This window comes from Arachis hypogaea, chromosome 1, assembly GCF_003086295.3.
Source record: "Arachis hypogaea cultivar Tifrunner chromosome 1, arahy.Tifrunner.gnm2.J5K5, whole genome shotgun sequence".
In the NCBI taxonomy this organism is placed as follows: domain Eukaryota; kingdom Viridiplantae; phylum Streptophyta; class Magnoliopsida; order Fabales; family Fabaceae; genus Arachis; species Arachis hypogaea.
Genome location: NC_092036.1, coordinates 98,569,378 through 98,585,934, shown reverse-complemented (window position 1 = coordinate 98,585,934; position 16,557 = coordinate 98,569,378). Strand labels below are relative to the sequence as shown.

At 33.1% G+C, this 16,557-nt stretch overlaps 1 protein-coding gene across 1 annotated transcript; it reads right to left on the bottom strand.

Annotated features, from left to right (window-relative positions):
- Positions 1 to 9,296: 9,296 nt before the first annotated feature.
- LOC112701590 (probable sucrose-phosphate synthase) lies at positions 9,297 to 15,215 on the bottom strand. The gene is made up of 13 exons (XM_025752334.3): positions 14,708 to 15,215; positions 14,538 to 14,627; positions 14,211 to 14,455; positions 13,950 to 14,013; positions 13,117 to 13,815; positions 12,482 to 12,598; positions 12,193 to 12,324; positions 11,916 to 12,092; positions 11,500 to 11,553; positions 11,355 to 11,417; positions 10,325 to 11,269; positions 10,077 to 10,204; positions 9,297 to 9,795 (listed from the first exon to the last, which is right to left on the bottom strand). The coding sequence occupies exons 1-13, from the start codon at positions 14,885 to 14,887 to the stop codon at positions 9,516 to 9,518; spliced, it is 3,174 nt and encodes a 1,057-aa protein (XP_025608119.1). The 5' UTR covers positions 14,888 to 15,215; the 3' UTR covers positions 9,297 to 9,515.
- Positions 15,216 to 16,557: the final 1,342 nt, after the last annotated feature.

The window sequence follows — 16,557 nt, the reverse complement described above, 5'->3', positions numbered from 1 at the left end:
AATCTTGGGTAAGGTTATTTTTCGATATCAATATATATTAATTGTTATACATATTAATAGTAGTAAAAAAAATTTTATTTAATGTTAAAATAATATATATTGATATCAGAAAACTAATAGTAAAATATAAAAATAATTGTTAATGAAAATTTTGGTAAAATTAAAAAAATTATTGAAGGATATCTTAAGAAAAAATAATTTAATTATTAATTTTTTTAAAAAATATTTTAGTAAAAATATAACTTAATCAATAAAAAAATTTATTAGAGGATATTTTGGTAAGCAAAATTTAATGACAAAAAATTAAAATTTTTGTTAAAGAAAATTTTTGTAAAAAAATATTTTTTTAAAAAATGAATAAAGTTAACATTAGTTAATACAAAAAATTTAAAATAAATTAAAAAAGGATATTTTTAAAAGTTATAAACGAGGAGGATGTACATTTTACAAATAGAGAAAAAGAAAGTGTTATTTTAGCATCTTTAAAAAGAGTAGAATTTTCTCAAACTTTAATTAATAATATTATTTAAAAGAAAAAAAATCAAGAAGATTCCTTTTTAATATATACATGCAAAGAAATAAAATTATATAAGATTTGTGTAATCCTAGTTTATGATGCACGGATACTGATAAGATATGGGATACGATGTGATACGAGATGTATAAATACACAAATTTTAAAATCTTATAAAATACTAACATGACATTTATATAAAATATAAAGTACTTTTTAGATAAATTACAATTATATTTTGATGTTTTATTGATATTAAAATATAAAGTAATTTTTTAATTATTTTTAATATATTTTTTAATAATTAAAAGTATTTAAATTATTTTTATTTTAATAAATAATAATATATTATTTATAAACTCATTTCAAGATACATATTAAAAATAAAATTGAATATATTAATACGTGATGATATTTTTTTTTTGTGACTTTACGTGACAATATTTAATTATATCTAAAAATTTATTTTTTATTAAAATATAATTAAACACAATAAAAAAACGTGTCGAATGAATGTTGATGGCTGGATAAATATCGTATTTAAAATGGGTTTAACACACAATTCAACGAAATGTCTATCATTCATAGATCCTAGCACATGCCTAAATATGACGCATAATTCCGTAAGTTGATGAGAAAGAAGGGGTTTAAAATTTGAATTAGGTGATGAAAAATAGTGATACGATTTTGTAGGGGAATGAAATTAGTTGGGAGATGGTGAGCAGTGAGCAGCTACCTGTGCACTAATTGTAATTTGTATTGACTAAAACAACTAGGCATGGCGGTGGGTTGGCTCATGGTTACTCTTCAAAATACTATTCTATTTATTACAACGTGCTTAAGTTTCACGATTGCACACTCAACCACCTAATATGTCCATACTCACCATGTTCATTATTGTCACTTCATCCATTTTTATGGGTCCATTTAAGGTAAAGTAATAACCCAAACTCCATGGTTTAATTGAAAGCGATATTTTAATTTCTTCATTGATCAATTCGGTATGAGCTATTTCCACATATTAATTCCATCGTCACATTTCACGTTTTAATTAATTTTATATATATTATTTAATTGTTCTAAGGATAATTTACCTATTTAAATAAACAGGCAACCAATATTACCAAATTACACATTATGCAAATTGGATACTAAAATGCATTTTTTTTTCCTAAACTATGTAAACCACGACAGGGGTATCGCGGTTTACAATATGAACGTAATCCGCTATAAGGGTGTCGCGGTTTATGTGTGTTTGTGATACGTGCATAAACTGCTATAGGAGTATAGCGATTTATGCTTTAGTGTGTACTCAGGTCATTTTTTATGGAGAATAAGTTTTTGAATAAAAGTTTAACTTCTGTATAGCGCAACATAGGTTGCTGATTTGATTTAATTGAAATTAGCCTGTGTACTCATAAAATTATCAATAAAATTTGAACGCAGAGAGAATCATTAGTACATAGAGAATCGATAAACAAATACAACTTCACTTAACAGTAAACACGACTAAAACAAAAGAAGAACACAAACAAGGAGAGAAAAATGCAACTTAGTCCTGACGACCTAAAGACAATTATGCCTCGGCACTGGGGCCGGATCCTCGCTGAGGACAAGTCCTGTGAGTGTGTCCTCTCTATCTGCATAGCCCACATCGCTTCGGCCGACCAGTATCGGCCTCATCCATCCTGTTACGAATTCTTGTTGACCTTGGTCGCCCTTCTTTGGCACGTCTCATGTTAGGATCAGAGATGATAGTAGGACTGGCGTATGGTGGACAGAGACCCTCTGGAATAGGGAGCAAAAATCCCATCCGGTATACGCTGAACACCTTACTCATGGTATAAACCTCATGGACGTACGTCGCCCAGTCTAACCGGGACTGAGCACAGCATGCAATTGCATGTCAGCAAGGGTAATGTAGAGCTTGAAAGTACCCGCAGTCACAAGTGCGATCTCTGAGGGAAACCCGATACGTCCCGAGCGAGAAGTTCCCGGTAGGAGTTGTCTTAGCCACGGTATACTCAGACTGATATCTGTCGAACAGAGTAACCGTGAAGCACCTCGCATCTTTCAGGTTGCGCTCTATCGCCTTGACCAGGGACTGGCAAAACCGTTGGCCTGATCCCAACTGCGCCTCTGCTGTCTACCTTCGGACGAAAAAAAGCTATGCTAATCTCCCATATGTGGATTTCATAAGTGCAGTTACCGGAAGATTCCGTGTCCCCTTTAGTACAGAGTTAACACATTCGGATATGTTCGTCGTCATGTGGCCGAACCGTCTGCCTCCATCTGGTTGTTGGCTCACTGCTTCCAGATTGAGCGTCGAGAAATGCGGCGGTTGTTGGTGGGACCCAGAACTGGATGGCTCCTGAGGTGTAGGTGGGGGCACTGGAGTCTCGTCCTCACTATCCCCTGATATGTGATCGGGCTCATCATCCGAATCATAGTCCCGCATCGCGTCCTCATAGTGATCCGGCTCACCACTCCCAAGAAGACCGATAATCAAACTGGGTGACCTATCTGCCGGTGCTAGAACAGGTGGAGTTGCAGGTAGGAGACAGTTGGGTGCAACGACGGGCATCAAAGTAGAAGCACCCCCCACCGTCGTCGACTGGGGATTTGGCGCTGAAACCCCGTAACTGTCCACTCGGTCTTCCAACTTGGCAAACAACTCGTGTATTCTCACCTCCGAAAAACTCTGCTGACAATGAAACAACACCCTCATGTTTTCATCTGACCCTATGACAAATGTTTCATACTACACACCACTCGACACGACCGCTATCGAAATCTTGTAGAACACCTTTTTCACTGACTTGGCCCCAACTAACCCTGCCTTATGCAATATGTTCCTCTTCAGATCCAACAAAGTATCAGTTGAACGGATAAAAATGCTCAGCGGTTCTTTATCCGTGAACTTAACACCATGCCTGTTACTTTTTTTAATTTTACCAGAACAATGGACTAGAACCATCAAGCTTTCCTCTCTATCCATTTGTGAAAGTGTGAAAATGACTCTCTTCAAATAACACACTCCTTATCTTGCTTGGTATTTATAGGCAAACTTTACAAAGCATAAATCGCTACACCCCTGTAGCGGTTTATGCACGTATCACAAACACACATAAACCGCAACACCCCTATAGCGGTTTATGTGATGGTTCATAGCCAACGTAATCCGTGACACTCCTGTAGCGGATTACGTTCATATTGTAAATCGCGATACCTCTGTCGCGGTTTATATAGTTTAGGAAAAAATGCATTTCGGTATCTATTTTGTATAATATGTAATCTAGTAATATTGGTTGTCCCTTTATTTAAATGGGTAAATTGCCCTTGTTCTAAATAGTAAATACACGATTAAATTAGTTTGTCAATCTTTATAATTTTATTAAATTTATGGTTAAGACTTTATAGTTTAAAATTTGTTAATTGAGATTTCACACCGTTTTAAATTTTATAATTAAGTCATTATCGTGTAAAAAATATTAGAATTAATAAAATATTCTAAAAATGAAAAAATGTTTGAATTTAGATATTTGACCTTTAAGTGTGGATATTTTTAATTTGATAAAAAATATTATGTGAATTTTAATTTTTTTACACAGCAAAAAGTTAATTATAAAATTTAAAACGGTAGCGAAATCCAACTAAAAATTTTTAAACAGCAAAAATTTAATTATAAATTTAATAAAATTATAAAAACTATCAGAAATAATTTAACCTAAAAACTTCTATTTGTCTTTGATATGTTTAAAAATTTTTAGTTACTATTATGTATTATTCTGTATTTATATATTATTTTAATTTTTAATGTATTTTAATCTTTTAATATATATTTTATATAAATATCTAATTTGATTATTAATTTTTGGTGTGTATATAAGGTGGTTATTTTTTTTAGGTTTTGCTTTTAGAATATAAAAGTGAAATATTTTTATAGATAAAGTAAGTTCTAAAGCATTTATTATAATTAAAATTTTATCATCTTAAGATTTGTTGTTTTACTTTTTTATTTTTAGAATTTACGAAGAAAAATGTAGAAACGGAAGATAAAAATAAATACATAATTCTATTTTTGTATTCTCAAAATCGTGACAATAAAATACTAAAATTAAAAAAAAATAAAAATACAAATCAAAGAAATTTTTATTTATTTATTTTATTCTAAAATGAAAAAGTTGATAAAATGAGAAATTAATCACTTCTAAACTAAGATAATGAGATATAAATTTTATGAAAATTATAAAATTAGTCACAAGTGTTTATATTTTTAAAAATGTTATTTGCAACACAAAATCAGCTGCTATGTATTTTTATATTTTGATACGTATATAAATATAATACAGATTAATTGTCCAACATCTTTTTCACGCGCCAAACAAAATAACACAGAACAGAACACTGAGTCCATCCCATTCACTGTGTTGACTTATTTGTGATCTTGTTATATGGAATCGTTTCATCCAAACCTATAAAGAACCTCATCACCTTTTCTTTCTCCATCTTCTTCTTGCCACAACCGCGCTTGTTCTCATCAAATATTTTCAATTCGATTCAAAGCACATCAAACTTGATTAAATATTCCGTCACAGTTCGTATTTCTAGTTTTAAGGTGTAGATTTTTTTTTTTAATGTATGAAATTATGAACTTATCACAGGAGAATAAAATTCTCTCAAATCTCTCCACACATCAATTGCATTAGGCAAGGTTTCATTATCGGTGCTCATGCACAATTTCAGCATCTTTCTCAAATTCATTGAATCATTTTGTGTGGTAATTAGTCTATAGCAACAAAAATCACATTATACAAAATAAGTAAAAATTTAAATTAAAACACAGCACTATAAAGAAAAAAAAAAATCTAACACTCAGATATAATGCATGTAATTAGATTTATGATTTTCGTCTATCTAAACGGAGATTTATTTAAATATATAGCCTCTTTTATTGAAATAAACAGATTATTGACATATATTCATTGAACATTAAAGAGTGAATATATGTCCTTAATCTTAGCCATAAAATGTGTCACATTTTTTTTAGTTTTTGTATTGAAGAGGAAATGTGTCCTGAGTCTTAATCGTTATTTATTTTAACAATAATCCAATTATAATAAAACTTAAGAATTCAAATCAAAGTTCAAACTCATGCTTTAATTATATTATAATCAAACACATTTTTAATTATATTACAAAATCCGATTATAACTAAACGTGTTTAAAGTAATAACCAAACTTAAGAGTCGTCTAAATCAAAGTTCAAACTCACGCTATAATTAGAATATAATCAAGCACACTTTAAAATTATATTACAAAATTTAGTTATAATCAAACGCGCTCAAGATAATAATCAAACTTAACATTCAAACTAAAGTTCAAACTCATGCTATAATTAGAATATAATCAAACACGTTGTAAATCATAATACAAAATCTAATTATAATCAAACACGCTTATGATAATAATCAAACTCAATAATCGAAATCAAAATTTAATACTATAATCAGATTATAATCAAACATGCTCTAAATTATAGTACAAAATCTTGTTACATTGAAATTGCCACAAAAAAAATTAAATATCATAACAAAACTAACCATTCAAATGATTAATACATCACAAAAGTAGCTATAAACCTACAAATCTCTACAAATCCTTGGATACACAGAGGATAATTGGAGATAGGGCAACATGTGTAACACAAAGTCAATTTTGTACAATTCTCTTTCCTAGGTATAGGAGAAAAGAATATGGTAAAAGAATAAAGTATAAATAATGATGAAAACTCCCAATAAACACCTAAGCTCTCTAATGGTGTGATGTTGAACTTTTCATAATATACAATGCTCTAAATAAGATGTCTTCTTATGTGTATTTATGTTTGGAAGTTTTTATTGTTGCTACTTTGAGTCAACGTCTTTGTAGAAGTCATCTGTGGTAGAAAAAAAAATCCTTTTTCTTTTTTCCTTCTAAGCCTTAATTAGCTCCCCACCACAAATTGAAGACGAGCAAAGTGGAGGCCTCAACCTCGCTCACAAGAGTAAAAGAAACATTTGCCATAATTACGTTGACTCATATACCATATTTAGATTATTATCAAACACGTTTTAAATCATAATATAAAATTCGGTTCTAATCAAACAAACTCATAGTAATAATTAAACTCAATAATAGAAATTAAAATTCAATGTTATAACTAAACTATATTTAAACACGGTCTAAATTATAGAGTAAAATCTGATTATGAAAAAAATTTTAACATGACAAATCCAAAAAAAAGTAACTCACAAATTAAATATAGATGTTCAACACAAGCAGCAATAGTTGAACATTTAAATTTGTCAAATGATTTTAGGTTCACAAAAACAAGCAATTATTGACAAAAAAAAATATCTAATACCAAAAATAAAACTTAGTTAATGATGCTTCCACAATTTATCAAGGAAAAAGTACTTTAAAATTGAAACCATAACACATTGACATTTTACCAAATAGATTGTAGCCAGAAACAATGAACCAAATAGAATATTACATAATCAAATTCAAGAATCCAAATAAAAAATTAAACTCATGCAACAACCAAATTATAAAAAAACATAAAGAGAAAAAAGTAAAATATGTTAAAACACATTAATCAGCTTGCTTGCAATAAGAAAAGTTTTCAATCAGTTGCTACAACATCAGCTCAAGGACTTGTATCAGTAGCTGATGCACTTTTAAATCAATGTTTGATTTTTTGTCACAAAAATCATTATCATCCTTGTCACTTGTATCATTAGAACTCAAATTATTGTTTCAATGTCTTTTGACATTATTCCTTTTGTTTGTACTATTTGAGCATTTTTGAGTTTTTTCTGATTTAAAATAGAGAAACACTAAAATCCTGAACTAAGTGACGAACCAAAGAGGCGGAACCTGTGGCTTGCAGCGACGGGGAGCAGCAAGTCAACGACAAAGACAAAGAACATCGCACCTGAAAAAGAGAGGAAGGAGAATTGTAACCACGCCGGAGAGAGAGAGAAGGACAATCATGCTTGAGAGTGAGAATGAGAAAGGAGAATCGCGCCTGAGAGCGAGAGTGAAAGAAGGAGAAAAAGGTAGGTAGGTTTTAGCGCGTGTAAAGAGTGAGAGTGTGCTTTGTTTTTAATTTTTTAAATTTTTGTATTTATGTACATATTTAAATACGGTGGCTGAAATTAGTAGCTGACATGAACACGCATGTAGCACAACTCATAGTTTAAAGCAAAATCTATTTTCATTCATGGAATATAAGTATATAACCGTGAACGAGAGATAAAATTAAAAAAAAAAAGTAATTGTTCACGGCCCAAGAGGCAAATTTTGTAGTAAGTATACACTGGTTTTTGTCATCCAGTAATTATATTCTTGGTGTGCGACAACTGTTGGGCTATTGACTAATGGACAATACTAATCTGGACTGAAATGCGTAGCCAAAAAAAAACCAAAAACATATGTGATAGATAACTAGTTAACTACAGACCAGAAAAGTAAAATTTGTAGTAAGCCCTAGCCCCTAAACACAGTTGAATTATTAAAGACCCAAAATAAAAATATCACACATTATTATTATTATTATTATTATTATTATTATTATTATTATCTGCATTTGGAAAAGTCAAATCTCAAATTAAATATGCTTAAAACCACTAGCTACTTGTCTTAAACAATTTTTTAATCCATAAAAATATTATTGATTTTGGTTTTAACCTGCACAGATTAAAAGAAAAAGTGGTTTAGGTCCAAATATTTTCAAAAGCATTCGGTTTAAATTCGCGTCATCTTTAAACACTTCTTAATTGCATTCTTTAAATAAATTTTAATTTTTTATTTATTATATTTAATTTCTTTTTTATTTTAATTAATTAATTATTTTTTACATCCATCTTATAAGCCTGTTATTATTTTTAAATTTAAATATAAAATAGAAACTAATTTCAAATTGACTCACATTCATAACGTAAAACAAAATAAATAACACAATATAAAATATTTATTTACTATCAGACCCATGAAAATTTATTTAAGCATATTTTTTTTTCGGTTTACCTTAAGCATAATTATTTTTACCGCAGTTGTATTTATTGGTAGTTGCTAGTTGGAATAGAAGTCAGCCCCACAAGTGAGGATGATGATCTGATTCTGAGCCCATGATGGCATGATTCATGTAGGGGATTCATGGGTGTCCTACAGGTGAGGCTCTGTACGGTGTACTATGGGACGTGTTTTGACCCTTTCATGGTGCATCAGCATCAGTCATCTTACTGGTCCTCCGAGGACATCAAAGGAAATGTCATGGATCACTCATTACGTTGGGATTTGTAAACCAAGAATACAAGAACAAGACAAAATGGATAATGTAAAAAAAAAAAGAAATTGGCATCAGGGCAAGTGCCGTGCTCCACGACAAACTATCCGGTATCTTTGCGGTTTATAAAGCTCTGGAAGTAGCACAATCATCATCGCTCACCTGAACCTCAAGTCCTTATCCATTGTATACTCTTGGTTTTGGATCATTCTCTATCCTCGGTTCTTCATTTTCACTCTCCTGTTCTTCGCTTATAACTGATAAATATAAACGGGAAAATAAATACGATGATTTTGCAGTTATTTTTTACAGCAGCAAATCTCAACCATTAAATCAAATATATCAGTGAAAAAATGTTAAAGGAAACAAGTGTGATGAGATTAACTAATTGTTAGCTTCCAATCATAGTGTAAACACGACAAAAAGCCTGAATAAAAGTAGGCATATAAATTGCAATGCGAACAACCCTTTATTAAAAATGTGATGTGATGTGGTGTGTAGGTACAAAACCAACAAGCAGCATAAGTGGAACAAGAGGAAATATGCTTCATGGGGGCATTGTTGTTTGATGAAGAGAATGAGTATGGTAGTTACATATAAGGGAGTATCAAGGAAACTTTATGAACATTGTGGATCAGGAAAGGCATAACCAGGCGCAGATGAAACTATTCATGCTGCGAGATAACCTGCTTTCTCTAACAAAGCCTGGATATCAGCGCTGCTACTTCCGGTGGCGGCCTCAACAATGTTGGGGCTGTCCAGTGGCATGACATCTGAAAGAGGATAGTTTCTATTGTTGTGGACTTGACTCATTGCACTACTGCCCACCCCTTTCAATATTACACTTTTGTGTACGCCGCCAACCAGTCCTTCGTAATCGGTGTCACCGCATTCTCCAACAAATACCACCATCTTTGACAGTTCGAAACCCCATCGAACATAAAGGTATCTAAAGGAGAATCACATAAAGTTATCAGCTGTCACAAATTAAACTTTTTTAAGAAATGATATTGTCAAGACTCAGGTCATAAAAAAACTAACATACGAAACGACTTTAAAATAGTTCCCAGATATGCATGAGCACAAACAATCCTTCCGCCCTGGCATATTTGCAAAGATATTGAACAATTTCATCCAAGAATGCCAGAAGGAAATGCAGAGAAGACCAATGTATACAGCAACACCAACTATTGGCGAGATGGAACCTTTGGAAGGATAATTAAACAATACCTAAGGGCTTGGGAACGAGATGCTAATACTGGTATAACATTCAGTCTTGTCCCATTCTGGCAATATATAGGATGACAACGGAGGGCTTGGATTCTCAACAACTTACGAAGCTCCTTCACTGGGGGAGCCTGCAAAAACAAAATAGGATAAGACAATATACTCAAATTAAAGTGAACATAGAAGAGACAAAACTGAACAAGATGCCTTTCATACAAATCATTAACCAGAACAATTGAATAAACAATTACCTTCCCTGGCTTTTGCACTTTGAAAGCATAACAGTAGTCAGTAGAAAGCTGTTCCGATGGACTAACAATTTGTTCATCATTCTCCCCCTTCTTTTCAATTATTGAAGCTGCCCAACGCACTAAAGTCTTCCTCAACCCTTCTCCTCCCCATCGGTATTCAATATGAGAGTGGTAGTACAAGTCACCCACAAATGGGCGGTCCTCAGGATTGAGTGATGGATAGTAGAGATCACTGCCACTGTTACAAATATAAGCATCAAAATCACTGGGGCTCAAGCCACCCGATACCAGAAATGATTGTATCTCTGACATGGTTGAGGATGTTGACAGTATGAACCCAACAGAGCCTTCAGCTTTCTCCTTTTTGGCAGCCTCAAATATTGTTTTAGTGGTTTCAAGAAGATCTGAAGCATTATCACAATCCACAGCAATGACAAAGAGATGCTTCCTTCTCCTCAATGGTGGAAATTTACCAGCATTTGTATTTTGATCTGATCTTTCTGTAGCCCCACCCTTGCGTACGTCCCTAGATATACCCTTTGACCATGACAAAACAGCATTCTCCAACCTTGTATTTCTATCAGCAGCATTTCCATCAGGATCTAAAGAACTATCATTTCCACTACCACCACTCTTCTCTCCATCCAATGAAAACTTCAGATTTAGAGATAAATCCTGTATATCTCTCAGGGAATCACCAGGTGACTCGGATTCCGAACTTTCTCCTCCATCCTCACTTCGCAGCCACTGTGGATGTCTTGGTTTGCAAGTGGCTATTTTAGACAAGTAGTTCTTGCAATGCTCTGGCCACGAAAATAAATGAATATTCTTCAATCCATTGTGTCTACATTTTGCCCAAAGTTGCTTGTTGCTGACAAGCTTCAAAAGAGCATCTGCAATAGACTGCTGATCATGAGGATCTACAAGCAAACCATTGTCAAGTACCTGTATAACATTAAGAATCAGTCATGGAAGTTTCCAAGGGAAGCATCTCAAATCAAAACACATAACCACCAATCAGAGGGCATACCCGATGAATATCAACAGGACCTCCATTTTTAGTTGCAACAATTGGCAAACCATAAGCAGCTGCCTGCTCAACAAATATGTAAATTGATTTTTATGTGTGAAAATAAATTAAACAAAGATAAATTATTTAAGATTCGGAATATCACCTCAATTAAGGTAAGACCAAATGGCTCGATGAAAGCTGGATTAATGAAAACACCCTGCATAAATATTGGATCTGAATGAAATGTAAATGACAAGATAGTTTGCAGGGAATGAGAATAAAGTCATGTAGATTTTATTTAAACCAGTGTAACTCAGGCAAGACTATTATTTCACGATAGGTATTTACAAGAGGATATAATCACACTAGACTATCAAATCATCAGAAATATATACAAGTGGATACACTCACATAAGACACTGTGCAGTACACTAAAAACTAGGGAAGCTAAAAAGGGGAGGGAGTTATATATTTAAGCATGCAAAAGATATTACAAGACTGTTATATTAATTTTCTAATCCTCTTTAAAGCTTGTCACACATAATTGTTATATTGTTTACTGGACCCAGATATATTTACCTTTGTCTTTGCTGCTAGACGATATATGTCAGGAACTTCATATTGTTTGTGGTGCTTAGGATATGCAACTTGCCCATATAGATCATACTTGTCAATCAACTTTAGAACTGAAAGAAGAACAGATGCATTTGTGCTTGACATTTCATCAATTCCCTCTCGGTTACCCATAATTAATGTCTGAAAATCCCAAAGGAGTGGTAGACAACTGGTCAGACAATCGATACAAGATAGCTTAGTCAAAAAGCAAAGAACAAAATGATAGTCAAGAGTTTCATACAAGATTAGCAAGCTCGCGAAGAGGGCGACATTCTCCAAATGCTTTCACCAAAGTTGTGATGTTCTTTTTAGGATCTGGTCTAGCCAGGGCAAGTATCATTGGTTTGCGAGGGTTGGTAAAGAAACGCATTATCTGGTAATAAAAAATGTTACACATTTATTAATTACATTGGTTTTAAAAATTAGAACTGGTTAGACAAGTCACATCTAATAAATTATAAAACAGAAGTACAGAAATGGCTGATTATACCAGGAAACACTAAAAGAAATGCAGAAAGCATATTTCGAACCTCAGACCAAATAGGTGGATCTTGGGGAGCAGGATGGTCCAAATTCCCTTCTAGTTCACCATCTAAATCACCATCTTGGGGAGCAATATGATGGAACTCCATACCAGGTGGAATAATCTGCAAGATGCAAGGAGATTATAACATTCAACTTTACATGATATAGCATTAGCAACAAAATAATACTTAAAGAATCATGCATTGGAACAGGATGCCTACTGCTATCAAGAAGTACTAGCAAACTACAGGTTATGTCTAGTCTTTCTCACCCAATGCATTCACAAGAAAGTAATATACTCCGCGTGTCCAAAGTCGTCTTCATATACACCAAATAAACTAATAAAGCTATTCTTTTCCTGGAAAACTTATAAATTCTACTGGTATAAGAATGTATTCCTTTCATCAATTCATTATGTTTTTTTTGGGGAGAGTGGGGCGGGGGTTTGGAAACATTACTTGTTTGACTTAAAAAAAAAGAGTAAAAAATGAATTTACAATATACATAAAAGGTATATAAACTTGAAAATATAACTCTAGCCACGAGAAATCTATAACTCAAAATCAAGACAGCCTGATTTAGACTACAAAAAAGTTCATCTAGTTGTTGCTGGAACGTTTAACTGTGATCTAGTACTTACCGCCATGCGAGGCATGAATCTTCCATAACAGCTCACATTACGTCGGATCCTAGCTCGTAGTTTACGCTCCAGTACCGGATCAAAACCATCATACAAGCGCCATTGCTCTTCTATTTCCTGCCTGGTGCTTGTTATGACTATTTCAGAAGAATCAAGGGATAATTCTTCAGCTTCTATCCTACGCATAATCTTGTAAGTTGAGTTTATTTCATCCCTTGATAGTCGGCCTTGTTTTAAAAGCTGTTCCAACTTATCTCGACCGAGCGAGTGGCCGGTAAAAAGCATTGGAACATTTAACGCACCAGATAGAAGAGCAGTAGAGTCACCAGCATCTGCATAATGCCCATGGATAGCAACCGGCCAGACAGCATGGCCACTACCAATTTGCTCCCCAAGAGATTTGGACATCTGTATAATGTGGTTAAGTGCTCCATCAACAAATTCCGGAATGTAAGGCCAGAGATTTTCTTTTGGAATGTATTTATCTCTTGGACCAAAGGGAATACGAATGATATAAGAACCACTGCTCTCTCCCATCTCATCTTCTAAATCATCGTTGTTTCTCGGTGACAACATTTCCGTTGGCTCCCCATAACTGCTATCCACATCGGGTGCAGATACTTGTCTAGTCAGTAAATCAACCCGGTAAACTCCTGGCATCGATCCCAACGCCCTTGCTAGTTCCACGACATATTTAACCTGCTCAGCAGAGATAGACCAAAACAAAGAAGGTAGAATTCAAGTTTCGCACATCAAAGGGTAAATACTAACATTTAGAGAGTGCAGAACAATACAAGTAGCAATCAAAACAGAGCAGATTCTAAAAGCATTACTTGACCACCGGTATCAGAATCACGTCCCAACTCCATATTCTCTCCTCGAATCAACCCGTGAATGCTGCATTGCATTTGTACTGGTTGTTAAAATCAAATGATAACCATAGAATGTTTCAGTTCTTTATTCGTTTAAATCCATCCACCCCGAATCTCTGAATCAAATGAGTTACACCACGCTATTTGATTTGACGGAGGTATCTTATTCAATACAAACTCAAGAAGAAACTCGTAAAAAGAAAGCATAAAAGCGAGGCCTACCTTATGAGTACAATGTAGAGCTTCTTTCCCTTCTGAGAGTTGGCCCAGGCCTCCATGGCATCGGCGGAGCTGATCCTAGGCAACCTAGCCTTGTTGGATTCGCCGCCGTGAGTGGAGATGTCGCTGACCGGATCTCCCTTCTCGCCTTCAGACAAGTCCTCAGACATATCAGCAGTGGCTTCCCTGCGGCCTCTCTCGCGCTCGAGGCGGCGCTTGTTGACTCTCTGCGCAGTCTCACTCTCCAGCTGAACCGAATCAAAGCAGTCAATCAAAGAGAATAACAGAATTGAGTATAATTGAAGAGAATAGAATAGAAGCGAATCGAACCTGCTTCTTCTGGCGAGCAAGGTTCCAAATCCTCCAGCACATGTTCTCCAATCTGGTGTTGCGCTCCTGAGGGCTCCTGGTAGAAGAAGCCTAGAAGCGAAGGTAGAAACACAATGAATTGAATCGAATGGAATGGAATAATGGATCGATGATAGGAGAGAATAGCATACCCGAACCCAGGAGCGGTAGAGATCGGTCTCGTCGAAGCCGATAACCTCCTCAACGAAGTAGCGAGTTGGACTAAACCTGCCTCTCTCACGGAGGAGGAGGGAGGACTTGGCATCTTCGAGACCGGGGCCAACGTCCAGTATGGCCTCTAGGTAACTGTTTAACCAATCATTCCCCGCCATCTCTTTTTCTCGCTGCTACTACTCCTACTTGATGAAGAAGCAGAAGCAGAAGCAGATGCTGTATTATTGAAGAAGACGAAGAAGAAGGAGCGAATATTCGAGGAGAGAAGTCTGGAAATGGAAGAGAGAGAGGAACACTGAACTGTGATTGCGGGCGTTGAGCTCTTTAAGCGGTTAAAGTTATTTTTCTTTTTTCCTTTTATTTTATTCTTTTTATTCGGATTTCGATTTCGGTCCGCACAAGTCCATGTGATTGAGACTCGGAGGGTGCTGGGACGTGGGACCATCCTCTCGCACTTCTTGCTGCATCACTTGTGCTACAACTTACAAGCCGTTATTAACTTTAGCTCCCTCTTTATAATTTAGTGTCTAATTTTCGTCTATCTTATTTTTTTAATAAATTTTAAATATTTAATAATAATTAATTTTTATACTTTTAATAAATTACAAAAGTACTTTTAAATATTATAATAATTACCTCAATTTTATTATAAATATTTTTTGAGAAATATTTTTTTATTTTTTTTAGTTATTAATTTAATTATTTTAGTTTAATAATTTAATAATATATTTTAATTTATATTTTTTAATATTAACTAATTAATAATAAAAAATAAGAAATTTTGATGATTTTTTAATATTTTTTATATTTTTACATAATTAAAAATAAAATAAAAAATAGTCCAGCAGAATTATTTTATCTTTTACTTTGAACTAAAAATTTGTTGTTATTCTATATATTTAACAAAAAAAATTTAGATTAATAAACATATTAATACTTACTCATATAATGGTATATATAATTACGATAGAAGGTATGAATTGAAGTCAATGATACAGGAGAGTAGATTGATAAATTTTGTTAGGGCAAAGCAATAAATTAGTCTTCTATATTTGGGCATAATCCTATTTTGTTCTTTAAGGTTTAAAGTATTTTATTTGAATCCAAAAAAAATTATTTAACTTTAATATAGTCTTATCGTGAGTTTAAAATTAAATAATTAACTCCAAAAATAAGGGTGGATAATTTAAAGAATAAGTACAAACTCCAGAAATACAAAATCACCCGTAGATGCATCAACATATTTATTTATCATTCTTTTTACAATTTAAATGAAATATTTTCTATAAAACTAAAGAGAATGATAAATAAATGTATTAATACATTTACAATTGATTTTGTACTTCTGGAACTTATACTTGTTTTCTAGATTATCGACTTTATTTTTATACTGCTGTGCTGTACGACATTTTGTTATTAATTTTTTAACTTTGATCTCACAGTGGAACTACAATGAAACTAAATAAAATTTTTTTGAATTTAAATATAACACTTTAATTCTTAAGGACCAAAACAAGACTACGTCACGTAAGAAACTAATTTAATACTTTACTCATTTCTTATTTAAATTATAATTTATATAAATTATGTTCATACTGTTTAAACTAACTTATGAGTTTTACTCTTACACTCAATTATTCATGCATTGAATTTAGTTTTTGTGAGTTAAATTTGGCTTATCTCAACTCACTGCTAGTCTGCTACCCTTATATATACACAAAAAAATTTTTATTAAAGAGATAAATATCAAATTGGTATCCAAAAGATTCTGATGCTAATAAAATAGTACCTGACTTTTGTTATTGATAAAATAATCCTTAAAAAATTT

Coding starts and splice junctions, on each gene's coding strand:
- LOC112701590 (XM_025752334.3), bottom strand. CDS start 14,887: ATGGCGGGGAATGATTGGTTAAACAGTTACCTAGAGGCCATACTGGAC. Junction 13,816..13,949: donor ATTCTGATACCGGTGGTCAA/GTAATGCTTTTA, acceptor TCTGCTGAGCAG/GTTAAATATGTCGTGGAACT. Junction 12,599..13,116: donor GATTCATGCCTCGCATGGCG/GTAAGTACTAGA, acceptor TGCATCTTGCAG/ATTATTCCACCTGGTATGGA.